This window comes from Nothoprocta perdicaria, unplaced genomic scaffold (genome assembly GCF_003342845.1).
Source record: "Nothoprocta perdicaria isolate Ctin4 unplaced genomic scaffold, notPer1 scaffold_36, whole genome shotgun sequence".
Classification (NCBI taxonomy): Eukaryota; Metazoa; Chordata; class Aves; order Tinamiformes; family Tinamidae; genus Nothoprocta; species Nothoprocta perdicaria.
The window spans coordinates 935,200-961,822 of NW_020455599.1; the positions used below are offsets into that span (position 1 = coordinate 935,200).

The following is a 26,623-nucleotide window of genomic DNA, read 5'->3' on the forward strand; positions in this document are numbered from 1 at the left end:
AGACACTGGATAGACACATCTTCTGTACACTTACACAAAATCTTTCCTACAAGCATCTCCACTCTGGAAGTGAKAAATCATCTTTTTTGAAATTAATTTTAAATCCAGATTTTTTGCACCCTTGTATTTATTACTTTCTTAAAACATAATTTGGAAAAACTTTGAATATGTTCAAATGCTAAAAAAAACTTTCCAAAAAGGCTTTCTTTGCTTTTGCCTCACATTCTTGCCTTTTCTTTTGCCTTGCACTCTCACGGCTTTCTTATTTCTTCCTGTATAATCCTCTAATGTAGAATCACTCTATATGAAAGTCATCTATAGAAAAGGAAAATTCCAAAGTTTTTGGAGGTAAAATATGAAGCTGCACTTTGGAGGTAGCTAACAGCTTCCATGGCATGTACCTATCTGTTGTGCAAAACAAGTTGTGTGCGTGACTGAATAGGGTTTGTCCAGAAGGTGGTGTAATTTCCCTGCTTTTTCAGGGTGTTCAGGGAACTTCACCACTGTGCTAGTGGTAACAGCACATGGGAATATACATTCTACCTGGGTGGCATTTTCTTCTTTATCACCCTACATCCTGTTCTAAAAATAAAAGCAAGAAATGTGAGCAAGCCATTCACAGAATCACAGAATATTTRAGGTTGGAAGGGACCTCTAGAGATCATCTAGTCCAACCTTCCTGCTCAAGCAGGCACACCTASAGCATGTGGCACAGGGTGGCATCCAGGCGGGTTTTGAAGACCTCCAGAGTAGGAGACTCCACAACCTCCCTGGGCAGCCTGTTCCACTGMTCTGTCACCCTAACAGTAAAGAAGTTSCTCCTCACCTGGAGACAGAACTTCKTGTGCTYCAGCTTGTGGCCATTACCCCTCGTCCTRTCRCTGGCCACCARTKAGAASAGCYTGTCCCCTTCCTCCCTGCATTCTCCCTTCCTGAACTTATACATATTAATCATATCCCCTCTGAGCCRTCTCTTCTCCAGAGAAAACAGGCCCAGCTCACTCAGCCTCTCTTCATACGAGAGATGTTCCATTCCCTTAATCATCCTGGTTGCYCTTCTCTGGACCCTCTCGAGAAGCTCYACGTCCCTCCTATACTGGGGAGCCCAGAACTGCACACAGTACTCCAGGTGCGGCCTCACCAGAGCTGAGTAGAGGGGCAGAATCACCTCCCTTGACCTGCTGGCAACACTCCTCCTGATGCAGGCCAGGATGCCATTGGCCTTCTTGGCCACGAGGGCACACTGCTSACTCATGGTTAACTTGGTGTCAACCAGGACTCCCAGGTCCCTCTCYGTGGAGSTGCTTTCTAGCAGGTCCACCCCTAATCTGTACTGGTGCCTGGGGTTATTCCTMCCCAGGTGCAGGACCCTGCACTTGTCCTTATTGAACCTCATGMGGTTCCTCTCTGCCCAACTCWCCAGCCTGTCCAGGTCCCTCTGGATGGCAGCACAGCCCTCCRGAGTGTCGGCCMCTCCACCCAGCTTGGTGTCATCYGCAAACTTGCYCAGGGWGCAYTCCGTGCCCTCGTYCAGGTCATTGATAAACAAGTTGAACAGCACTGGGCCCAGCACTGACCCCYGGGGGACACCACTGGCCACAGGCCTCCAACTGGACTCGGCCCCATTTATCACCACCCTCTGAGCTCTGCCATTCCTCCTTCTCCCTCKGAAGTCTGAACTTTCAGGATGACCTAGAAGATTGCTTTAAAGCAATGCATACAGTAAAACAAGAAGTTTTAGATCTAGGTAAAGTGTTTAGGTCTTTGAGAGAGGGGTTGTTTTGTTTTGTATTGTGAAGCAGTCTCCATTAACCCATACTAGATATAGGAGTTCATGTACAACAGAGGCTCTGCTCCTTGGTTCGCTTGGTAAAGATGCTGATCAGAAGTTGCTGCTGTAGCTCTTCAACTGTGAAAATAAAGTTTAGAGAGCAGGAACAAAATCAGGCTGCTTGATCTGGGATACTCTGAAGTTAGTGGATGCACCAATCAGTGGTAACCACAATCTGGAATTTTTTTTTCCAACTCCATAAAAGGAAAATATGTTGTTTTCTTCCAGAGAATTCAAATCCCATTGTGGATAAACTAAGCAGTTTTAAAAATGTGAAYTTTTGGAAGGCTTTGAGCACTTTGGGGCTTTCTCATGACTCTGTATTTTTGAAAAGATACTCCAGATTCATCTCAGAGTCTAACCCTCTCTATGGCAAATTCCACAGAAAACATAGGAAGCTTTATTAACAGCTGCAGTTTTACTTCTGCTAAGGAAGATGCTGCAAAGGGGCAGGACACCAAAAGATATATCCAGAATAGTTTGCATCTCAGAACTAAAATTCCAGCAAGACCTTCAGATCCAGAATGATGGTACCTCTCAAAATGGAAGCTTAGGTCGCTGAAGACTTGACACGACCATGGCTGTCACCTCCCTGAGCTCAAGGTACAGGGAGATGCAATTTATGTTGCCTCTCCCATATGTCTGAATATGGCTCTGCTTTCTCCTAAGTCAGCAGGTGTGTTGACTTCATAAGTACAACAGCACCAAAAATAATTGATTAGGCCAGGTCGGAAATCGAAATACTTCGTATCAACAGATCAGGCTAGTGGAYATAGTCCATAAACTGGGAATGAACAGCTGGGAATGATGCCAACTGCTTGGCATGCTAGGAGGTGCAGCTACCTTCCAGGTCTCATCATGGAGTATGGAGAGGAAGAGTGGCCTCAGTGCTTGCCAGTAACAACAGAGATTTTTACATGCTTACCTTTAGGCTTGCATTTTCTGAAGTTTGTAAAGGTTCTGCTGAGACTGAGTTGCAGTGGAAGGTGAAGTCCCAGTTCATTGAAATCATCCTTGGGAAAAAAAAATAGATTAAGTATTTCTTTCCTATCTAACTGCTACTACTTTTTTTACTATTTTTCTCAACATGTAAGCTCATAGAATAGCTAAAGGAACCAAAAATGTATGATAGAAGTAGGTGAAATACTTTCTTTTTGCTGTAATATGGTTCACATTAATACTTCTGACTTGGGCACTAAGGTATTTTTTAGGATTTCTTTCACCGTTTGCATCCCCTTTCTTCACATGCTTGTCATGGCTGTTAGCTATCTCTGGAAACGGTTTGCTCCTCTGGCATAGCCTTTGCTTGATGCACAGTCCCTTTGGGCGCTGGTTTCAGCTCTTTGAAAATGTGGTGGTTTATGAGCCSTTCTAGAGTTGCAGCCCTTACACCTCTGACTGGTATCCAGAAATCCTGCTTGTCCTCTGTAGTCCACTACCTTTTTGTTTTTTCCAATGCACCACCTTTTTCATATTCCTCTTTCAGTCATCCAAGTCTTTATTTGAAGCCAAAATCTCCCTTTTTGCTTTTTTCCAGCTTTTTTTCTTCTTTTCTTTTTTCTTTTTTTTTCTTTTTGCTTTTTTCATGCTTTCTCTTACCTAAGCCTCTCTCTCCTGAACAGAGTTTCTCCTTGCTAAACTTCCTGTGTCATGCATTCATACCTGTAGACCWTTTACAGCATTATCTTCATAATTTAGTGCTATTTCAAAAACATTGAGGCTCTAGATTTTGCATTTCATTTTACATCTTTAAGATGCTTGCTTTGTTTTCAATTTCCTTTCATCAGCTCTATTGATAGGCTGTCTGGTTTTGGACTAAACCCACACAGATGTAATTTCATACTTTGTTGCAGTAAAAATAAAACGTATTTTGTGGTCTAGATCCCAAGAGACCAGTTAGCCGAACCCTTGCATCCCACATATCAGTCAAGAGCTCAGGCATATTCTTTGGTATCAAGAGATCATTTTGAGGGGCTAGTGCTGGTATTTTTCAAGCAACTGAAATGCTTATTTAATGAGCCTATCAGTCACTATAAATGTTATGGACTAATACCAGTGCAGTTCTTGTTCATCTTAAGTTGATTTCTTGTTTCATCTTTTGAATTTTTTCTCTTCTTAGTACAACAAAATGAAAAATTCATCAGCAAGCAATATTGTTACGTATGTTGTTTGTGTTACGTAAGTTAACAGTTTGATGCACAGGGAAAGCTGTATTCTGCTAGAACATCAATTAATATATTAATATTAATGTAAATAAATAATCCAGGGTCTCTGATGAAAAACACCCGCATTATAATGACAGACAATTAAAGCTTGCAGTGACAGTCTATTCCTTCTTGACTAATTTACCAAATAAAATCATAATGTTATTCTAATTAGTAACATTACAGCTAATTTGCTGTTCCTGATTACACTTTAAAAATAGCATTTGGGTGGGAATTACAACAGTACCGGCTTATGCAGATGACTTCCTGACAGCTTCCACCTCTGTTCGGGCAATAGAAGACAGCGAGTGAGGAAGAGTGCAGCCACGTTCCAGTCCATCGTCCCGCTCCTTATTCTTGGCAGCATCCCCAGGAACGATGCACAGGTTTCCATTCCTTCAGCRTGGAAACAAGGGAGTTGCGCAAGGTGGCCAAGGCTGGAATCTGAAAAATTTTTATTAGTAGCAGGTCCATAATTGCTCAGAATTTAGCTTTATTGTCAATTGTGTGCCACAATACATTTCAGGGCCATCGTTTGGGGAGAAGTATTTTTTAAYGGAAAGTAAAGCATGTTGGACAATAACTAATTTTAGCAAAGTGCAAGGGCTGGTACTTGCTGACAAAATGAGTAATTAAGTTAAAACAATTACCATTAAGGAAATGTATTGGCGGGATAGCTCTTTTCTCAGCTGCTGTGTGAGAGCCCTTCTGATATGCCTCAGAGCCCTCACTCCCAAGGGGATAACTTGCTCACTTGAGCATAACTTCACACCACACTTGTGCTCCTTCCTCCGAGTGCCTTTGCTAAAGGCAGAGATCAGCTTTACCTGCCGTGGTGTAGGCGGTTGTTGAAGATACTGCCAAGCCACTCTTGCAAGAGCGATTCTTGGTGCTTCTGCTCCCTACTTTCTCAGCTGCATTTTCGCAGCCTTTTTGACCTGTCCTTCTTGAAACTTGTTTTCCAAGAAGCTTTAGCAAGAGAAGAGATTTTTACCAAATATGGTTATGAAGATTCCCTTTTTCCCCCCCTTCTGCTTTTGGAGTTGAATCGCAAACCTAAGAGTGTAGTAAGAAAGATGGTCCTCCCCTCTGCTGCTCCCAGGGCTCATCTTTCCTGTCTACTCCCTTTCTTCTGACTTCCATTCCCATTGTATTCTTTAATTAGTAGGTTCATTCCAGTCTGGCTGCTTTTTCTACTTCCAACATTTGTACAATGGTTACTGCACTTTATAAATCTCATTGTATGAGTTGTATATTTCTCTTTGGACTCCATGTGAATAACTTTTCAGTTATTTGCAGATGCCATCTATAATACAGATAACAGATTTGGTGTTAGGAGCACTTTTCCTCCTCAGTTATCTTTCCTCCTTGGCAATGTGAGCAGTGTTGCTGTCAAGGCTAGCATTCACCAAGGATCTCTGTGGAACTGGGATTGCCAACTCTGCTGTCTTTCCTATCCTTCCATCAGCAGCTATTTTGGGAGACAGGAAGGTAGTTAACACGACTCCAATTTTTAAAGGGCTCCAATGGTGATCTGGCCAGCTACAGATGAAAGACTCTGATTTATTTGCTGGTAGGAACTGTAATAAAGAATAGAATTAATAAACAGTTGGGAAAGTCAGTATGTCTTTTGTAGAGCTTCACAAATCAACTAGCTCCCTGAAGGAGTCAGCAAGCATGTGCATATGAGATGGTACGATGTGATTTTCAGCAAGACCTCTGTCAAAAMGCTCTTAAAAATACATGGTTGGAATATGAGAGAAAATGTTCTTCTGCAGGACAGAATTGGTGGAAGTGGTAGGCATCTAAATGCTTGGTCGTCTCCATTTTAAAATAAGCAGTGGAATCCCACAGGCACTGGACTCAAGCCTGGGATAAATGATCTGTTAACAAGACAAACTGAGAGAAGCAATATAAAATCACCAGGAAATAGGCACACTGAAGATTTTAGTGGCCAAAATAGAAAGCAGGGCATTAGAATTCAGTTTCTATTTGGGGCTGGGTTCAGCATGGGGCCTGTGTGCAGGTCAGGGCAGCTCAGCACCGCAGTCTGCCCATGCACTCAGTCCTGGTTTAGGCCCAGCTCCGTAGGAAGTGCACAAATTATCAGTTTGGTGGTTATTTTTTTTGCACGAGGAAGTTACCTCCCACAGCTTGCCCAGGCTAAGGACGGCAGCATTTCTATGGCAAACAAATTCTTATACAAGGCTAGATCAAGATAAGGTGCTCAGTATTCCAGATAACAGAAAATGATCATGTGGAGACAGAAAGGGTATTTTCAGAGTGCAGAGCAAATCACAGTGGCAGCTGAAGGGAGTAAGTTCACATTCAAGCTGCTGCCCTAGCTGCAAAGAAGGGTGTTCATGCTACTGCAGTTGTGGGCTCCTTTTAATTTTAGGTCTTTCAAGAGCATCAGTACGTACCTGTCGTTGCTCTATCAGTTTGCTTTCAAATCCATGTTCAGATCTGACAGAAGAGAGCAAGGATGACAGTGAAGCCAAACAAAGGTATTTTCCTTAAAACACTAAGTTTTATTTGCCACCTAGACCTACGAGGGGAAGCAAGAAACTGTGGGGATGGTCTCTGGTTTTCTAGCAGGGAGCTGCAGCTGTTTTGGTAGCAGTAGCAGCAGCTCATGTAACAAATGTTTCATGATGAATGCAAACAAAAGCCAGCCCTGAAATTCCAGCCCTGCTATGTACACATAAAATATAAAACCAGTTCAAAATAACATAACCGCTCAACTTAAGGTTTTTTTTTTCTCCCCTCTAAATAAATTCCATATGAGCATTAGTGTTTGGTCTGCTTGGTTCTCTAGGGCTCACCCAGAAAACACTTTTATCGTAGAGGYTGAGAGCAAAATGTGAGCATAAAAACAGACTGAGAAGAAAGCATTTTTAAAAGTGCACGTGCAGAGAGGTTTAGGGAAAGGTTTTGAGGATAAACATGCAAGAATGAAATTGCTGCTGATGTTTGTGAGTTAGCTCAATTGAGTTGCCTCYGAAGTAGGAGTTGGAGCAAATCTGCATGCACCTCCATGCGTTTTGGTTTCTGAAGATGGCTTGTGGTTTTAAAGGCATCTTCACATTAGAAGAGTGTTATGCCCTTTGGCATGAACGTCTTCCCAGAGAAATAGTGGGAGGATTTTTGAGGAATGCAAGGAGCTGATGGGTGCATACTCAGGGGAAATGAGGGATTAGTATAGAAGAGAAAGAAAAAATTGCAAATGATTGCAAACTCAAGAGAAACACAAAAGCTGCCCAGGGGGCAGTGGTTTAAACTGTCATCTTCCTCCAGTTGCACAAATCAAAACAACAGCAAAACCCCAGAATTCATAACCCCTTCCTGATTTGCTGCTTGGTCAAGGTCCACCCATGTAAGTGCTGCAGTCTGTCTCAGACCTAAAGTATTGTCTCTTATCAGTCAGTTTTCTCTCTCCGTGCTCTTCTCTGATTGCCTTCTTCTGGCTTCCCTGTAGCTATGGATCTGTCAGCTCTGTGTATAATAAGAGGAAACATTATTTCTTATGTTCTGTGAGATAAGCAATAAAACAATCTGCCCTATTCCTTTGTCTTTGGTGGTATGATTCCATCTAACACTTTTTATGTCATAAAAATCTTCAAGGAGATCATTTCAGCAGTCTGTCTTCTTCCATAGCTTTTCTTTAAATTTTGTTCAGTGGATGTATGAAGTTACATACATTAGTGTCATGTTTTGTACTTCTTTGGGTACTTGTGCACTAAGATTGTATCCATAATGCATGATGAATATTGCATCTTTGGTATTAAAAACATATGAATGCAAAGCTTAGGCCAAAATCACTTGTTTTACTCTTCTGCTCTTTGACTGTTTGATTCATTTCCCAACAGTTAACTACATTATTTGGTTCCTTGCCTTTCCTGGAATGGAAGAGGGAAGAGGAGAGATAAAGAGCACCACTGAACCTAGCAGAAAGAAAGAGTTTCTTTTTTTTTTTTTTTTTTTTTTTTTTTTTTTTTTTTTGTTTGGTTGGTTTTCATTTAGGGGCTGTAGCTAGAAAGTAATGATAGGATGGTAAGAATTAATATTGTTACAATCCCAGTGGCACTGAGGTCAGTTTGCATAAAGAGAGAAGGATGGATAACCCTAGAAGCAGGGCCTCAGTAGAAGTTTCGGTCACTTTCTCCGTAGGTATTAGAAGCTAGAGTTGGATTTTCACATGAACAGTGGTAAACTTCAAAACTTGATTCATGTGTTTATGTCTTACCTTCTGCTTTCTGCTCGTTTCTTTATTACCCGCTTTAATTTTGCATTCTACGTCTCTCTGTTTTTCTTCTTTTTRATCTCTTTCTCTCACTCCTCTCAAACTCTCTATCCTTTTCACAGTTACAGATCAGATGGTCTTTGAGTATGAAATAGGTGGTATCAGTTGATGGCATGTACCTTATAAATAACATAAACTTCAGTAAAAATCTTCGGTCATTGTCAATACGGCAATTACTTTCATGGTATTCATATTGCCAAGTTAGTACTTAGACATTTAGATCGTAGCTTCAGTACAGGAATGATATTTATCTGTAAAATAAAAATWGGTTTGTCCTCAGTGCTGAGTGCTTTGGTGGTGGCATGGGTGAGCTTCCGAGCTTCCTACGTGAGCAGGATCATCTCCTTCTTATGGTGCATGAAATGAGAGTGTGGGATTAATGTGTGGCTGATACATAATATAATTCTCCTAAAGGTTAGTGGAAATTGGACATGACAGGAAGGAGAACATAGCCAAGGCAAATTAATTTAAAATGTTGGATGAAAATATTCACTGAAAACTCTGCTTTATCCTAAATATCTCTAAATACTATTTCATGAAATATTACTGCAATATTAGTGCAAATATTTTGATGGGCATTGAGTTCTTATTTTCATTTTACTTTTTAAGTTTCCTCCACTTTTCACTGTCCTTGTAAGTGCTCCACCAGTTTCACAGTAGCCCTGATTGATGTTTGTAGGCTTTTCAAAGAGCTGACAAACCTATTTTACTTACTGGGGTATTGCCATTACTTAATTTCAGGTACTTTTTTTTTTTTTTTTTTTTGTGGTGGAAACTTGAACTCTCTGCATGCTCTGTGGATAGAGGCGACTGGTGATATTCTTCAGGAGCCTGGTTGATGCCCAGCATAAGTGTCTGGAATTCAGCAGTATGAATATCTCTTACTAGTGCTGTATGCTCATGTAAAGTTGGATACAAATGAATGYTATCAAGGGGCTTGCAGTGTTTGCAGGAGCAAGGACCAAGCGTGCATATAGAAACAGTGCTTGTGTCATGCCCTACTAGTGTTCCYCTTGTCCATCCAGTGGATAGGCCTGTGCACTTGTGGTTGCTCTTTGAGTCGAGATTTGGCAAGGCCAAAAAAGGCTGAGACTTTTTTTTGTTTGTTTTTGACACCTTCAGTACTGCCTTTTGCTGCAGTGTTTCCAGGAGCAAAGTCTACGAGCCTGATTCCCTGCATGGCAAAGGGAATCTACGAGTCTGATTCCCTGCATGGCAAAGAAATAGCAGCAGAAGCCCAGGATGGAGGAAGGGCAGGATCTACTCCAGTGAAACCCAGAGAAAGCCCTGCAGGATGACAAAATTCACTGCACGAGGAGGGGTTTAGAGGGAATAACTGCAGAAAACAGGAAACCTGGAGAAGCAGTTTTGGTACAGAAACCGTAAAGSGATCTCGAGGAGGGGGGAGAGCATGGTAGGACTAACTAGAGGAGGGGATGGTAGTTAGGGAAACCTGTGCAGCTATTTGACAGTGAGCTGATTTTGCCACTCATTTCCTCCAAGTTCTTTTGGAGGCTTTTTGGATGTTACAACATGTGAGATGTATCTCAGCCTTGCCCTGTCCACACTCATGCGTCACTCCCTGATAAGACCTTAATCTCGTTTTCTGTACTGCACTGTGCGTGGATATTGGTGTTCGTGCAGTTTCACTGTAAAGGTATCAGGTAATAGTGCTTTCTATGCCTTCCTTAGGGTTATTAATTCAAGTTCTGTAGATTTTTCCATCAATTTGTTCTTCTCTGGATTCTTATCCTAAGCGTTTCCATTCTTAATTGAGCCCCTTAATATTTTAGTGGTAAGCTTTGAGTGCCTGTGGCGCCAGTTGAATGCCGACAGAGACACAGTATAATGTGGAAATCCCCAAGATCAACTTAGAAGAAGTTGCTGTCTTTTTATGTGCTTGAATAATTAGTTTAGTCCATAATTTTGTGTGGTTAAGCCAATTGATTTTCTTCACTGATGAGATGAGATGCTCGGGATGGTGAAAGTGGAATCTTTTAACAATAAAACAGATTCCTCTTGTTAATATTATTTTGTTTTATCTGCAAATGGCAAGTTTTTCCTGCCCATCAGCATGGTSAAAAAGGGTGAAATGGGCACTGTCCAAACTCTTGACAGAGAGACATGATCCGGAGTAGGCTGAAGTATATCCTGATAAGCAAGAATTGCCCCTCTGGGACTGCAGACCCTTTTCACCGCAAGTCAGGCTTGTTTTTAGGGAAACTAACAGGGACAAATTGCAGCCTCGCCTGTCTGGTGCAGCTGTGCCGATGCAGGTGCCTGATAGACGAAAACCTCATAGTCTCTGTCGTCTTATATGTTAGCAAACAGCTTACCAAAATGTCAGCCCAGTTCCTCTAGTACTTTTAATAATAGAACAGCAATAAAGTTGCAAAGCCTATTTATCTGTATATTGAATTTCAGTATTTACTTGGCACTGCCTTCCGCTGCTGGTGGAACATGCTATGTGGTCCCCTGGTAGGCTCCAGTACATTTTGCAGTTGCAGAATAGACTATTTAGCCTGTTTGAAGTGTAGACTCACCACTTAGCCAAAGGTTCTTTTTTGAATTGCTGAAATTTATTTTCCTTGGTGCATATTTTTGCAAACTGCCTTTGGAAATCAATGGTTTGAGTTCTTGCTTAATTCAGCTATTTARTTCATAGACAGCTTCTGTTACCCTTCCAGACCACATTTTGGTGCACATCCCACTTGTTTCAACTTTTTTTTTTTAATTAGAAATTAAAAAAAAAAGGGATATAAACATTTTCTATTCCATGTGCAGAAAAGAAAAAATATCAAAGCCCCAAACATCTTTTTTTTATATTGTGTACATATGTGTGAATAATTTTATGAAGAAGTGGCATATGGTGGTATATTTTATTATCAATTGGCAATGCCAGGCCAACATTGATTTCAAAGTGATCAAAGATTTCCAAGTGGCAGAACTTGCAGAGATTGCTATTAAAATCAAAGGAAGAATAACACCACATTCCTGTTTCTGAGTCTTAGCACACAGACTGGGATAATCAAAGGCAAGGGAATACAAAGGAAATATTTTGATAAACAAATATTGGACACTTTAGAGCATTGAATCACATTTAAATTTTCCCGTGCTACATAAATATTCACTTCACTTCCTTGGACTTTTTTTTTTCATTTCCTGCTGTTATCTGAAACACATTCATAAGCAATGAAACAAAAATGGGGGGAAAAAAGTAGATATTTATTTCTCTGTTTGCTCTGTTTAGGTTTTTTTGATGTTTTTGTTTTGTTTCATAAATGTATTCAATAAAGTTAAATATATTAGGAAAATGCCAGACATACTGCCAACCACTGTGGCAAACAGATGGATGAAGTGTCAGCTGAACAGGAAGCATCTGGGTTACTGTATTTCTTTAGGAACTGATGAGCATGATTATTGGCCACACAAGAACAACCAGCTAAGAATATGTTTTTAAAAGAATTCAGAGTCCCAGTTTCATATTCCCTGCACCCACTTTTGGGATCTGACTAGAAGGAAATCTTGGCATCTATGTAGACTCTAAACTAGAGAGTTTTAAAATATTCTGGGATCAGTATGGGACACTTTCATGGGTGTCCAAATGAGTGCTGAAGTGTATGTCAAAACATGGGCCTGATGGCCCTGTCAGCACGTGTAGGTGCACACACACATCCAGTGCATTAGGTGTCCCTTTGACTTAAACTCACTCCAGTCTCTCAGAGGTGAAGTTTGAGTTTTCAGACTTGTCAGGATATAACAAGATTCCCTTGWTTTTTTTTTTTTTAGTTTTTTTTTTAAACATGAAAACCCCGAATGTACTATTCTCCTTATTGTTGTTGTTATATTTTCCCTATACTTTATGCAGCCATTTTTGCTCTAGAAATGTAAATATGAGGTAAATAATAATGGAAGACACATTCATAGGGAAGCTTAATACCTTTATCTGACTAGCTCTTGACGAATGTCCTCCAATCTTAGGTATATCTTGCTTGAAACCTTTTGTTTCTGAGGAAAGTAGAATGAATCTGTTATCTACAATGCCAACACTGAAGGGTAAATCTTATAATTTGTGTCACCACAATGACCAACTTAGCACAAATTCGTGAGTGAAATGAGTGGTAAAGTGGCTATATGTTCACAGCAAATGCACCAACTGAAATTTTTGCCTTCGTATTTCAGAGGTGGATGACTGAGAGTAAGGAACAGAATAAGATGAATCTTCTTGTGAAGGCCTTGCACCACCATGGGAAATAACCATATTAGTGCGGCATGAAACGTCCTTAACACAAACTTAGATGGCTGGTAACTGTAGAGCCCCATGTTCGTGTTAGAGAGAGACACTGGGCAAAAGACCAGGGTTTTTAGGCTGGTGGCAATGTGGAAGGATCCCACGTATCCTCAGTGCCTGCTTTCCACGGGCAGGCTCCCCTGCAGCACTCTGCCTGTCAGCCCAGGGCACAGTTCACCAACATCTTCTGGCCCTGTTTTTCAAGCTTTACATATTCTTTAGGGAATTGCTGTATGGCATGAATATTTTTTACATATGATATGCCCTCATGACTTTTCAAGCCCAGTGCTACCTTTATATTTGTCTTTCTTTTTTTAAGTTTGCAGAAGATGACAATGTTTTCCTGCTTGCCTCTGCATGTGATCTAGCCGAATCTGCATGTGATGTAGCCATGGTGGGACATGACCCACAGTGACTGTTCCCTAAACAGTTCTGATATCAGTAGCCTTTGTCTTTTTACCGTGTTGCAACATGTAACATTATGTGTCCCATGAATAATATTGGGGAGCTTCATTTTGTGACTTTTTATAGTTGTAATGCAGGGTAAACATTATTCCGCTAAGGCCTGKTTTGCCAAGGTTTAAGGGTTCATTACTTCCCAAAATTATTTTTGTTAAAAATTCTTCTTAATTGCTGTCATATCTTTCCTCATTTCCCATTTATACTCATCCAGCAATGTTAGCATTTACATGTGCCCTTTTGCACTTACATGGCAAGTAGATCATTTTATCTTAAGCAGGAAGGAAAATTTTGTGCAGTATGAACTAGAAAGTGTGGTAGTCATTATGTCAGGGCTAGTATTGTCATTAAATCAAAAAAGTGCAGTCATCCTGGAAAGTTTGAGGCTAGCCAGTCTCTCTAACAGTGGAATAAAACTATTAATTGAGACATTGCAGACCTGAGAAAATCTGCAAGTGCAAGTGCAGAAGCAGCAGCTTTTCTTACCATCTGCTGTGCTGATTCATGGATGTTTTCATAAAACTCATCTAATTTCTGTAACTGCAGTGGAGTTAGGGTGACTGCAAATATGGTTCCTGTAAACAAGGTGATAGATGGCAGAAGTATTTGCCCGTGTATCTCTCCCGCTGTCAGCGCCGTAACGCTAAATGTGACTCGAGCTCTCAAAGGATCACCGAGCAAGCTGCTCGCTCAGTGGATTGCGCTCGTGCTGACACACAAACCAGCGTGGTTACGGTTTGATGGAAGAGATGGAGTCAGTCTGTGAAGACAGATGAGAGGTTCTGCAGAGGAGGCTGCCTTTGCTAATGGCTGGTGTGGATGCACAGGGCTCATAGGGAGCCCTTCTCATGCAAAGATCGTAGTCTTATAAATACGTTTCAGAACTGTCATTTCTCACCTTCTGGAGGAAAGTCTACTCTATGGAAAACAGAACAAGACATGCATGTGTAAATATCTTGACAATGGTTCAACAGCATCTGGAAAAATCCTATGTTTGTATTCACCTGAGCAGACCAAATGCACACTTCACCTTAAATCAGGACCTGCTTCTGAAAACTCTAAGACATACGAATAATTCCCAGGAAGAGTTTCCTGAAGCAGCTCACCAAGACAGTGCATCCTGTAATATAACCCCTGAAGTAGCTCATCTCTCCCTCAAAGGCTCAGAATCAGTCAATTTAAASCTTGCAGATTTTCTTTCCAAGTCCACTAGCCTCACCAGTGCTTGTGCTCAAAAGGAGGCTGGCCCAGAGGTACCTAGTGCTTCCCTGCGTAACCTCCACAGCAACAACGCCCCGGGAGGTGCTGGCAGGAGGGAGGTGAACTCTTGACTTGAAGGTCCCAGAGGCTGTTAAAGAGCCTGCAAATAGCCCAGGTACAAATTCAGTTGGTCTTGGGCTTAATGATTTGTGAAATGTAGCAGGAGTCTTAGTCTCCGTGAAGCCCTGAGAGAGCTGAACATTTGGCTTGTTACCTGTTGACCTCGGGGTGCGTAGATATTGCTGTGCGGTTTCTGTGGAGAAGAACAAGGGCCTCCACCTTCCTGTGGGCTCCTTGGGGCAGGCCTAGATGGGAGCAGGGGGTCCCCTGGGCATTCCCAAAGGGAAGCAAGGTGCTTTCTTGTTTCAGCTTCATAATAACCCCAAGCCCCTGGAAGCCTTATGGTTTCAGCCCTATTGAGACACTGTGCTTTGCCTCTTAGCCTGAAGGAGGCCTGAAAGAGAATCAAGGCAGCCCCTCGTGGGGAAAAGCACAGGGTGAGAATTGCATTAGTTGCACTAGGAGATTRCTCCTCTCTCCCAGGACTCTCAGTTAATATAATTCCCCTTGTTTTTTAGTTTTTCTCTGGCTGGARCAAGACTGCCTGTGTTAAACAACGGACCCTTTTCCTCAGTTTTGGCCAGAGGAGGAAGCCTTTGTCCCAATACCCTGGCTGCTGGCCAAGCGCGGCGGGCTCCGGGCCAGAAGGGGGTGAACATGAAAGGAACAGTGTGTTGTTTCTGCTCTGGTTGCATTCTTCCTTCTTCACTCGTGCCTCAGCCCCTGGCTGTCTCTAGCAGCAAATTACACACAAAAGAACCTAACTAACGGGAAAAGGGATTTCTTTTTTTTTTTTTTTTTTTTTTTTTTCTTTTTTTATTCTGTGATTTAACTTACCACACTAAGTATTCCAATTTCAGACCTTTGAGTTGTCTGTGTATCAACACAGTAGCAAATCTCTTCGGAACCAAGCACATTTCCCACATGAGAGAAAAGAGCTGATATTTTCTGTTCCCTATTTTAATAATGGATATCTTTCAATCCCATTGTGCCATACCAGTAGTGGTTTTATCTTCACAGTGCATAGATTTTATTATTGATTGATTACTTTGCTTTTATTTAATCATCTTGTTTTCTTCTTTATGCCAATGCTTATATAAAACCAGTAAGCAGTCATATAAATGCTCTAGGAAGACAGAAAGAGTTAAGACAACTTTGAGTTAAGAATTTCAAGATCATGTACTCCAGCTATTTAAACTCAACTTGCTAATTTTTTAAGTGTGTGTTCCTGCAAGACTCGATATTGCAAGGTAGTGACCACAAGGCTTTGGAGATTCAAGCACTGAAATGGTAGTAAATTGGGTGTTCAAAATTTTTCCAAAAATGGCATTCACTTAGGTATCTCAAAGGCACTTGTGAAAAGGCTTTCAAAAGTGATGCTTCAGATGTGGAAGCTGAGGCATTTAAAACTTTGTGAATGAAAAGTGGATCATTAGATCATTAAATAGAGAATTGAATCATTCAATTTGGCTTCAGTGCTATAGGCCACAATTTTATTTACTTTTGCACGGGAAGAAGTAACTTGCTTCACAGTGCAAAGTTACTGTATCTATTACAGTGGCTTGCAGTGATCAATAACTTGAGTTGGTTAAGGCTTCCACTTCTCATATAAAAATACTGGGGGATAGCAAAGCTACTGACCCCTTTTCCTATTTTTCTCCGGTGATTAATCACCTTCACCACTTAAAAAAATATTGCGCCTTATTTCCAATTCATATTTTTTCTGGCTTCAGCTTCCGGCTCTTCAGTACCCATAGTTTTCTCACCATGAAAGTATGTAGATGCTGTAATCAAGTCACCTCTCAATCTTCTTTTTTTGGTAAGCCAAATGGAGTGAATTTATCATCCCTCTCTAAAGTGTTCTTTCCAACCCTGGAATTCATTTTGAGGCTCTTTTCTGTACCCTCTCTGATTTAGGATGTGGTCACTAAAACTGAATGCTATATGCCAGCGTTGCACTCATCAATGCTATATATGGAAATAAAAGCACCTCCACTTCACTCCATCCCAGTTAGACATCTTAAGTTAGCACAGTGTGTCCCTTCCATTACTTCCTCTTTGTGGTCAAACCTTTGCCTTTGACACCATTCTACTATTACCTTAAGACAACAGCAAGATGTCTGGTTTAAGTTCTCAAGTCCCAGGCTATATCTGTCTTTATTTCTATGCAGATTTTCTATATAACATATCTGCAATGTGATTTTTTTTCCTTTTGCTCGTCAGCACAGCTGAAACTTGTCTCAGTCACTGCAAATTCCTCTTCTCTCTGCAAAATGTAATACTGTTCATATCAGCCTAACCTACTATGTAGCACTGTTCACAAGTGATCTGCAAGAACCTATTTTTAAATTGTGGTTTTGTCAGATTGTCAAGTTGACTGGATTCATTCAATAGTACTTATGCAGCTATAAAAGGTACGTTAGAAATTTCATATGAACTGCAAGCGTAGCAATTCTCTCAGCAATTTAAACTAGAGAATCCCGGCATTTCCGCTGCAGATGATTTTGGTTTTGGCTCCTTCAACTGTGTCTAGTTCAAGTTAGAAGTTGTTTAACAGCAGTAAAAGTACCTGACCACATTCTCATAAGAATCTGCCTTTTCATTCTACCAATGTAGGTTAGTTTTCAGCTTTTTCTTTTCTCATGTGTTAACTTGCTTTAGCTGGAAATTCTACATTAAATTGCTACTAAGTATAAGGAGTCTAAGGAGATATGTTTGAGATAAAGCACATTCGCTATTGGGCAGAGCCAGAGGCGGCATGTTATATGGTAGGCTAGACTAAGGTGTCCTGTGCAGCTGGAAATCTGCATTGTTTGTTAGATTGCACAGCTTGGAATTGATAGAGATAGAAATACTAACACTGTGAAGAGTTTCCCAGAGGAAATTTGGAGATTTAGCGGTATCTGCTTTCCGGATGGAGAAGATACTTCAGAGAGATATAAGTTGTTTATGAAGGTATAGGAATGGGTATATATTTCTTGGTTGTTGAATATTCYGTTTTGTAAGGCAGATGTTTCATAATAGCAATACAATGCCTTTAATAGTTTGAATAGCGCTTCAACACACTGCTGGACTCATATCACTGTTACATTGTCCAGCTTACCTCTGCAGCATATTTGCAATATACATGATTTGTATGCTATAGGAAAATGATGCTTTTATTATTGTCAGCCTTATAAATCCAAGATACTTCATACTTTTCACAGAATGCTTGAGGTTGCAAGGAACCCCTGGAGAACATGTAGTCCAAACTTCATGCTCAAGCAGAGTCATCTGGAGCACGTTGCATAGGGTTACATTCAGGCAGGCTTTGAAGATCTCCAAGGATGGAGACTTCGCAGCCTCTCTAGACAACCTGTTGAAGTATTTTGTTACCTACACAGTCAAGAGGTTTTTGCCTCGTGTTTGGGCAGTTTTCTTGTGCCTGTAGCCTCTCATCCTATCGCTGGACACCACAGAAAAGAGCCTGGCTCCATCTTCTTGAACCGCCCCCCCCTTCAGATACTTACACACATTGATAAAATCATCCCTCAGCCTTCTCTTCTGCAGGCTGAGCAGTCCCAACTTTTGCAGCCTTTCCTCATGAGAGAGGTGTTCCAGGCCCTTCATCATCCTAGTAGTCATTTGCTGGGCTCTGTCCAGTAGCTCCATGTCTCTCTTGTACTGCAGAGCCCAGCACTAGACCCAACACTCCAGCTGTGGCCTCACCAGGGCTGAGTAGAGGAGGAGGGTCACTTCCTTCAGCCTGCTGGCAATGCACTTCCTAATGCAACCCAAGATCCGAAGATACCATTGGCACATTGGGGCACACCTCTTGTCCACCACACCCCTCATTGCTTCTTGCCAGAGCTGCTCTGCAGCAGGTCAGCCCCCATTTCTCACTAACCTTCTTTTTTTTTTTTCATTTTTCTTCATTATTCTGGTTTTGTATCTTGTCTCCTTGATGTTTGCATCCTTCAGTATTAGTAACTGTTTATTATGCATCTTTTAGAATTTCTCAGCTGTTCCTGGAAAATCCCTCCTTTTTTTGGCAGTGCTTCGATTTTTCTCTGCTAGGTTATCATTCTCTGAGCTCCCTGCAGTTTGTTCATGTTAATACTGATAATGAGACTGCAGTAGGTTAATGGTGACATGATTATTTATTCATCATAATAGTAACAAGAAACAGAATGGCTGTARTGGGCATATCTAGTTCAGGATTCTGGCAGCCACCATTCTTGAGTATTTATGCTAGTTATATATTCAATATATTTAGTAAGGTCCCTTAAGTTCCCGTATTGCCATTACCTGTGGGTAGATGTCATGTAACAGAGAAGGGTATCTCACAGTTAAGAGACTGGACATTATTGTGTGCCAGTATGCTAGGATTTTCTTGATAATCTCTGGAGTTAGTGGTTGTTCCRTGTCATGAAACACGGTTATTTATATCCCTTACACAGCAGGCACTTCTAGTGAGACTCGTGCAGCAATTCTCATTATGTACAGGAATGACTAATCTKTGTCTCCATCTTGTTAAATCTTGCACCTTATTTTATTATGTGAATAACTTCTGTTACACTGTGCATTCTAGTAATAAGAAGGTTAAAAAGCGGGATTCCTAGTACTTGAGGCAGGCATACTACCTACTGCAGAACAAATTGCCCTTAACTTTTGATCAGTGTTATTTTTTGATACTCTTCCCAACTGATGACTGCAGTAGGTCTCCTCCGCAGTTCCTGCTTTACCTTGGCAAACATTCCCGTGGGCAAGGCACTCAGTTGCCCAGTGTAACCCTATGGCACTGCCATCCCACTCCCACCCCCATCCCTGGGCTCCAGACCAGTGCCAGGGCCACGAGCATCAGGAGGGCAGAGTGCAATGGCCTGCCATCTGTTCTCCCAAAACTGCCSTTTCCCTGCAAGAGCTCTGCTAAAAAATTCAAGAGAGGTTTGGAAAACTGCTCTGCTCTGCCTGAACACTTTCTGCTGTACTGCAGTAAAATATTTGGTGTGTTGCGGGGGATTTAGTGTAGCTATCAGAGTCCTATTTTAACACTACGCTGCTCAGTTGAGTGGCATATTCAGCAGAGGCCCTCTTTTATTCACACGTCACACCTAACCACAGTGACATACATCTATTTCCATTTAAATCTGTGGAGAAGTAGGTATGCACGTGACTGAAATGCGGGGCCTCCCTGCGTCGTTCCAGGAAACGAGTTTACTATTTGACAAGCAGCGTGCTCACACAGCCTCAGAGCAGCAGAACAGGATTTTTCCCTACCTGAAGAATCCTCAGGCGCATCTCCCTRCATGAGCTCCGAAGGCTCTGCTCCTTGTCGCTTTATTCGGGACTGAGGCCTGCTCGGGAGTCAGCCCTTGGGCCTCATCAGCTGGAACACTGGATCGCTGGGGAAAGCATAACTCATAAATTCTCTTTTGAGGTAGRGAATGCCTTTAGGATCATTTTGTCTAAATATGGCAATCCAAGTATTTTTCAAGCCACAAAATATATTTAAAAAAAAAGAAAAAAACACTGTTCCCTATGGTTTAGATTTCTGCTGCTTAACTGTGGTAAGGCAAAAAAAAATAAAAAGGAAGAAGAGAAAGAGACAGCCAGACAGATTGGGGAAAGTAATGGTAACTACTCATCACCTGGTAACCCCAAAAGAATTTCGCTTCCTTCATCCATTATCTTCATCTTCACCACGGTAATCCAAGGCATGAGCTGGCTGTGCTGGGAGGATTGGTTACTGTACATTACTTTTTAATAACTTAAAAAAATGCCAAAGCAAACACAGTTTAAAAAAGCAACTCTAGAGAAGTAAATGGTGCAGTTTGTTGCCCTCCGTATGGTTAGCTGCCKCAGAGGTCATAAAATGCAGTCCTCTGGTGGGACAGCTGGGTTGGTGTAGCATATGCAGATTGTTGCGTTGGCTTAAAGCCAGATGTACATAACTTTTCCATTTTGCTTATATGTTGAGGAGAGGTCGTTAGGGTGACTTCAAGGGGCTGTTCTGTGAKTTCATTCATGTTTGTATTAAAAGGCTCTTTAAGTGAATTTAAGATTAGAAAGCAGTCTGAATAAAATTCAAGTGTAAAAAAAATAGTAAAGTTYACTTATTTTATCAAAATCCAAGCCTGAAGCCAGGCACTGCCCTCACTTGCACCATTCGACAAATAGCATCTCCTAAGTATGTATACTCTGCAGTTAGTAATAATTACACTGAGAGGCAAGCCAATAGAAGCCATAAAATCTACAGCAGTCTTTAATTTTCAGAAGTAACCATAATGGACTAGAAGTTACCCTCTTTGTRGAATAACTTACTGGAGGGGGAAAAAAGAGCCTCCACTGATTAAAACAAAAAAAAAAWATCACTCCTTGGAGTTTCCTTTGATGATGTGCTGACAAGGAAGAGAGAGTTTGTAGCCTTTCAAAGCAAGAGCACATGAGTATGCATGTCTATGTGTACATACGTATAGATGCACAGAAGTATGCACATGTGCATAAAGCAGAGCATAATTACACCTTCCCAGGAATCCTTTAGGTCGGGATCTCTGGAATGGCAAAGCCCAGTCCAAAGGTGACTGTGAGCCCCCTTTGCTGCCTTCATGCYCTGCTCCTACTCCTGGCAGTGCTGGTGCTGGTGGCCCTTGTCCTGCCTTACAGGCCAGCAGTAAATTATCCTCTAGCTGGTCCTGCCCCTCACAGCTCGCCCGAGAAAGCTGTGCACCCTTTTCACCTCGTCATCGCTGGCAGCGCTCCTGGGCTGGGCACAAGGGCCTCTCTCTGCTGCAAGGAGCAGCCGCCAAAGGGAGCTGATGCTGTAAGAAGTGGCTTTTCCCAGTAAGAATCCTGGTGGGACTGTACAAATAAAGAGCTTTTTCCAGCTACACAAATGCAGTTTTCTGTGGCAGAAATAACCCATGTAAGATAGAAATGAAGTTGGCAACCAGTACAAAGACTTAAGCTTAATAAATGAAATATTTAATAGTGTATATTTGCTGCTGAGTTTGTAAAGAAAAKCAGGCTGCAAAGCTGGTGGAAGCTACCAGCTGAGCACCAGAAAGAGGAATTTCTTGAAGTGCTAAACCATTGTAAGACAGTTCTTGCCTCCTTACCTAACAACAGAGGGATTATATTATTCTTCCTTGGGTTTATTCATCTAATAGCTATTGATAAGAACTTGAGCAGCTAACTGGGAACTTAGAAAGACCAGGTTGTTTGTTTGCCTAATCCAATCTATGGGGAAACATGATATAGATGATAACAAGCTCTTGAGGGGCTGCACTGCCAAAAATATTTCACCCCATTAACTAGCTGCAGGTGGTGCTTTCTATGCTAGTGTCCATTTTAAGTGCAAACATTTCATGATCATCTCTTTACACTTTTTCTTAGCTAAACAGCATATTGAAGATCCCTTTTAAATTGTCTTAACTTAGACTTTTGTATATATTAATCAAGTTCCACTTCTATAAACCCATGCAAATCAATAAGCTGTAGACAGTCACTAAGAATAAATCATATATAACCATTTRTAAGGAAATTAAAGTGCAAAAGTAGTAAGAAAGTATACTAAGTTGTTTAATTACTTAGATATGTGAGTAGAGTTTTTTTGATCAGTGTAGGGAATTATGAATTTTGTATTAATGGCTCCATTTAATTACCAAACAGCATATTTTCATTGTTACCAACTGGTGAAAACCATTCTTGCATTAGTGAAGGAATTAAGAATACAAATTCAAAATAAAGTGCAATGCCTTAAGTCACTTTCTGTGATTTAGATTAGCATTAAGCTAGTTAACCAGTTCTCTATTTATGTTTTTACCTTCCCACATTTCAGATTACTCTACTGTAAATGGGTAGCCAGAAATGGGAGGGAAAATACCTGATTTTAGATGTAATTTTTCTTCTGCAACTAATATGTCAAGTTAAATCATGTGAGAACATCCAGCCCAGTAGYACTAGCTGGTGCGTGCAGCATTATTAAAATGAACAGCTCTCAGTTGTTTACATTTAATATCTCTTCTCCAAAGTAGGAAATAGCATGTCTGCTATGTTAAAATTAGTATATATTTAAATATATGTATATATGCACTAAACTRTATGAACATAAATCTTATAAAGAATAATTTTCTTCATCACGTACCTGTGCTCTGCCTTTCAGATGCACTTCACAAGATTTAAAGTTTTGTATAAATACGCATTTTTGTCTGAAGAACATTGCTGTATTCTTAATCACCTTTTATTAGGGCTTGAAATAAGTGGTTTTGCCTTTGGTTAAAAAAAATCTTCTCTTCCCGTATTTTTTTTTTTAATTATTTCTTTTGGATAAATATATAGCTTGTGAAATCTTCAAAACAACTCACTTTTCCTAATAGGAGCTATGGATATATCCTTTAAACTCATGTGTAAGCAACTGTGGAAACTTGCTGCTCGGCAGAGCTGCTCAGCAGGTGTTTGGCTTTGCATGCAAGTGCTCTGAAAATCTCAATTCAGACTGGGCACGTGAGCAAAATGCTGCTCATGTCAAAATACTGTCTCAATTCAGGGACTTTGGCTGGAGGTGACAGTGGTTGCTATTAACAGCACAGTGGTGCCCTAGAAGTGGCATCACCCGGTGTTGAGCTGTCCATGGTAGGGCTTCCTCGTGCCTACAGGTGTGCTGCCCGGGGGTCAGTAACACGCTCTTAGAGGGAGGCACCTACCAGTGTATTTTCTTCCTTCTTTTCAACACTGATGAACAGAGCCAAATCCAATTTGAAGAGTGAAATATTTTCTGTTGTCTGCTTTCTTCTTGTAAGTTCGTTCTTTGCCATGCTTTGGGGCCAGAGCCTTTTGCATTTCTCCAAACTTAGAGTAAGTGAGTGAATTTAATTTACTGTTACCACAGAAAGAAGTAGGCTTGCATGTCGAAATGCAGTTTTTTCTTCACTACAACAGTTAATCAATATGGCCATGTAGAATATAAGGATTTATGACTGACATTTGGAGCAGCACAGTGGATATAAATATTGGGGAAGGAATGGGTAGCAGAAGCCAAGTAACTTCCTGGAAAAAAAAAAAAAAAGCAGTTTTCTTGCAAACCTTGCCAGTGTAGCAGAATCAAGGAAATAGATAAGGATGGAAAAGATTCTATTGATTTCATATTGACAATCATAGAAAACAGCCTTAGTATGTTTTCTTGTCTAGTCACGTCCCTTAGGAGAGAATCAAATATCTTTATTCCATTTTCTGCAGATTTTTTTTCATAATATGGTCTTAAAATCCTCCAAAGGTATGTGTTTCATACACCTGTACCCTTCTGCACTGCTTAACTATCCTTGCCATGAAAAGATTTTAGCTAATGTCTGATTGGCATCTCCTTGCATTTCATACAAGCTATTCCCCTTGCTTTGTCTGCATATTCTAAAGATGTTGTCCTTAGAATAGGTCACGTTCTGTGAGGCCTACTGGATTGGAGCAGTGAGGTTTTGGAAACCCTGATAGGGACTACTTCCTCAATCTAAGATTCATCTCCACTTCTAAAGAAAGGTGTAGGGCCTGGAATGAAATAGGGATTCTACAGGTCAATACTTCCAAATTAAGTGCTTTATGATCAGTAATGTTTATGAAGGTTTTATTGTTCTCCTTTTCTACAAATTGGCTTTCAGTTACTTCTCTATCTTGGAGAAGAAGATATTTATTGAAATGTTCCATTGGCCTGTTGCCATTTGAATGAAAACAGAAAAATGATTGCTTGAAGTGTTTGTTCCATGCCATGTTTATTCACTTATATTTACCCTTCAATGCTGGAATAATCTAGGGAGAGAGAAGAGGCGAGGAGAGGAGCCAATGCAATATTTTGTTAGTCACTTTATTAATTTATCAACTGTAGAGACATTTTATTTCAGTTTCTGAAGACAAAAGTTCTCAGGTGATGCGAAACAGACTCCAATCTTCCAGTTCTGGGACACAATAGGGAGATGATCCAGTTTAATTAATAGATATAACCAGACAGCAAAGTCAGTAGGTATGTTCAGCCCTAGAGGTGTCATCTAGTGATGGCAACAGTGCTATGATTCCAACCCAGGATGGAGTGAGATAAATATATATCTGATTGATCAGGCAAAATTTGCCAATCTAGGCAAGATTATGTGTTTCTCTGTATATGGTTTATGCTCATAATTGGTGTGACCTAATTTGCATTAGATAACTCTTGCCAGTTAGGAACCTGGGTGGACAATGTGCAACATCAAATGCTATGAACTAGTCGTATTCAGACATGCTAGTCTAACTCCAAACTCCTTTAATTTTTCATTTCTCACTAAAAGTAAATAAATTATTAAGAAGGCAAATGAAGCTCATTTTTTTATCAGTAATATAGTAGCTGTCTTTATTTAAAAAAAAAAAAAAGAGTTCTAAGTTTGGTCTTTATTCAACATCTATCATGTTTTTGGTTTTGTTTTTTTTTACAGAACACAGGAAACTTGGCAATTTGACTGTGACAGTGAAAAAGACCGTCCCTTCTCCAGAAGCCATACAGATCCTCTACCAGCGCATGAGATATGAATATGAATTCTATTACTATGTCAAAGAACAGTTTCACCTATTAAAGCGCAAGTTTGGACTCAAGTCTCATATCAGGAAACCACGTCCCAGACCTGAGTTCTTCATTCCTTCTCCCCTGGAAACAGAAGAACCAATAGATGATGAGGAAGATGATGAAAAATGGCTAGAGGATATCTATAAAAGGTGATAAAAGCAAGAACCATCTTTCTCTTCTGGTGACCCCTTCAGCTTTCTTAAGATTTTTTTAATTATTATTAAAAGTAATTCTTTAAGGAACTGAGTTCATGAGCAGCAGTGTTTAAAAGGAAACGAAAGAGAACATTCCCACGTGTTGGGGAAATTGGGAGATACCTGTTGTTGCGGGTTTGATTGTATTATACTGTCTTGGCTCCATAGAATCCTGTCTAGAACATAGTTTAAGAGAAAACTATGTACAGTCTCATCACAAAATAACTTTTGGAGTGTGCAGTAGTGCTCTGGGCACCAGCAAAACACAATAGGTTAGGCAGTATTGCAAATTTTACAGACTTCTCATCTCTGTCTCTGTCCAGAAGCAAGTCATCATTGCGTAATGCTGCAGCATTCACAACCAGAAATGAGAAGCTAGTGAGCCCAGAGTGCCTATTTCTACTTAGACAACCCTGGTGCTCTCGGGGTATGGCCAGAGCCATTGCTGCTGTCTGCACTTCAAAGGACAACAGACTCAAAAGTGGATTAGACTGTGGTTTCTGAATAATTGTAGGAGGAGCAAGTATACTGCTTTGTCAAATTAGTACTAATGATTGGAAAGAAGGCAAGTTACAGGAACTAGAAGTTTCTGGGGAATCCGTGAGTGGAAAAAGTTACTGGGTCAATGAATGGMGAGAACGGATGGAAAGCTTGCAAGACAGGGTTTTGTGATTTGCAGAGTTTTGCTTCTGCAGCTCAATGCATTTCTATTAGGCTGTAATGGAAAAGGAGCAGTTTGTCTTTTTTATCTTCAGGAAATTTATTTGTAGATCATTCCTGTTACTATGGTTTACAAATCTGAAGAGTGCAAAATGTCACCTAAGAAGCTTGTATGAGTTGGAACATCTACTACAGCGAGCAATATTTCTGTGATCTTGGAATTTAATTCTTCACATGTGAAGCAGAGTGCAGCTACTCACGAATGCAAGCACCAGATACCAACTTTGAATCTGGCTATAAGAAAATCAGCAATATGAAGATAGGCAACTTTTCTAGTTTAAATATTTCAAAATGACAAAACAAGGAAAAAAGAAGAGAGTGATGCTCTGTAAAACCAAAGTCCAATCAATGACGTGTTGTTAAGAGATTCCCTGTGAACGGTTAGCTCCTCGCTACCCTCTTTGTCAGTGAACACTAGCAAGTGGCCAGCGGAGGCTGCAGGTGGAACGGGCAGGGCTCCCGTGTGGGACGGGCAGCTGCGTGGAGATGGGCGCCCCGGGGACATAGCTCCCATGTGGGACAGGCTGCTGTGTGTGGAGGTGGACCCCTGGGGCCATAGCCCCATGTGGGACAGGCTGCTGTGTGTGGAGGTGGTCACCCCGGGGACATAGCTCCCATGTAAGATGGGCTGTTGTGTGGAGATGGGCGCCCTGGGGACATAGCTCCCATGTGGGACGGGCTGTTGTGTGGAGATGGGTGCCCCGGGGACATAGCTCCCATGTGGGACGGGCTGTTGTGTG

At 41.0% G+C, this 26,623-nt stretch overlaps 1 protein-coding gene across 1 annotated transcript in view; it reads left to right on the forward strand.

Moving 5' to 3' along the window:
• The window catches only part of UST (uronyl 2-sulfotransferase), a gene marked incomplete at its 5' end in the record, with an annotated part of 95,358 nt that extends 69,414 nt beyond the window's left edge, over positions 1 to 25,944 (forward strand). The window contains one exon of the mRNA XM_026044368.1: positions 24,842 to 25,944. Coding sequence (XP_025900153.1) covers positions 24,842 to 25,122 — 281 coding nt within the window. The remainder of the gene's footprint in view (positions 1 to 24,841) is intronic.
• Positions 25,945 to 26,623: the final 679 nt, after the last annotated feature.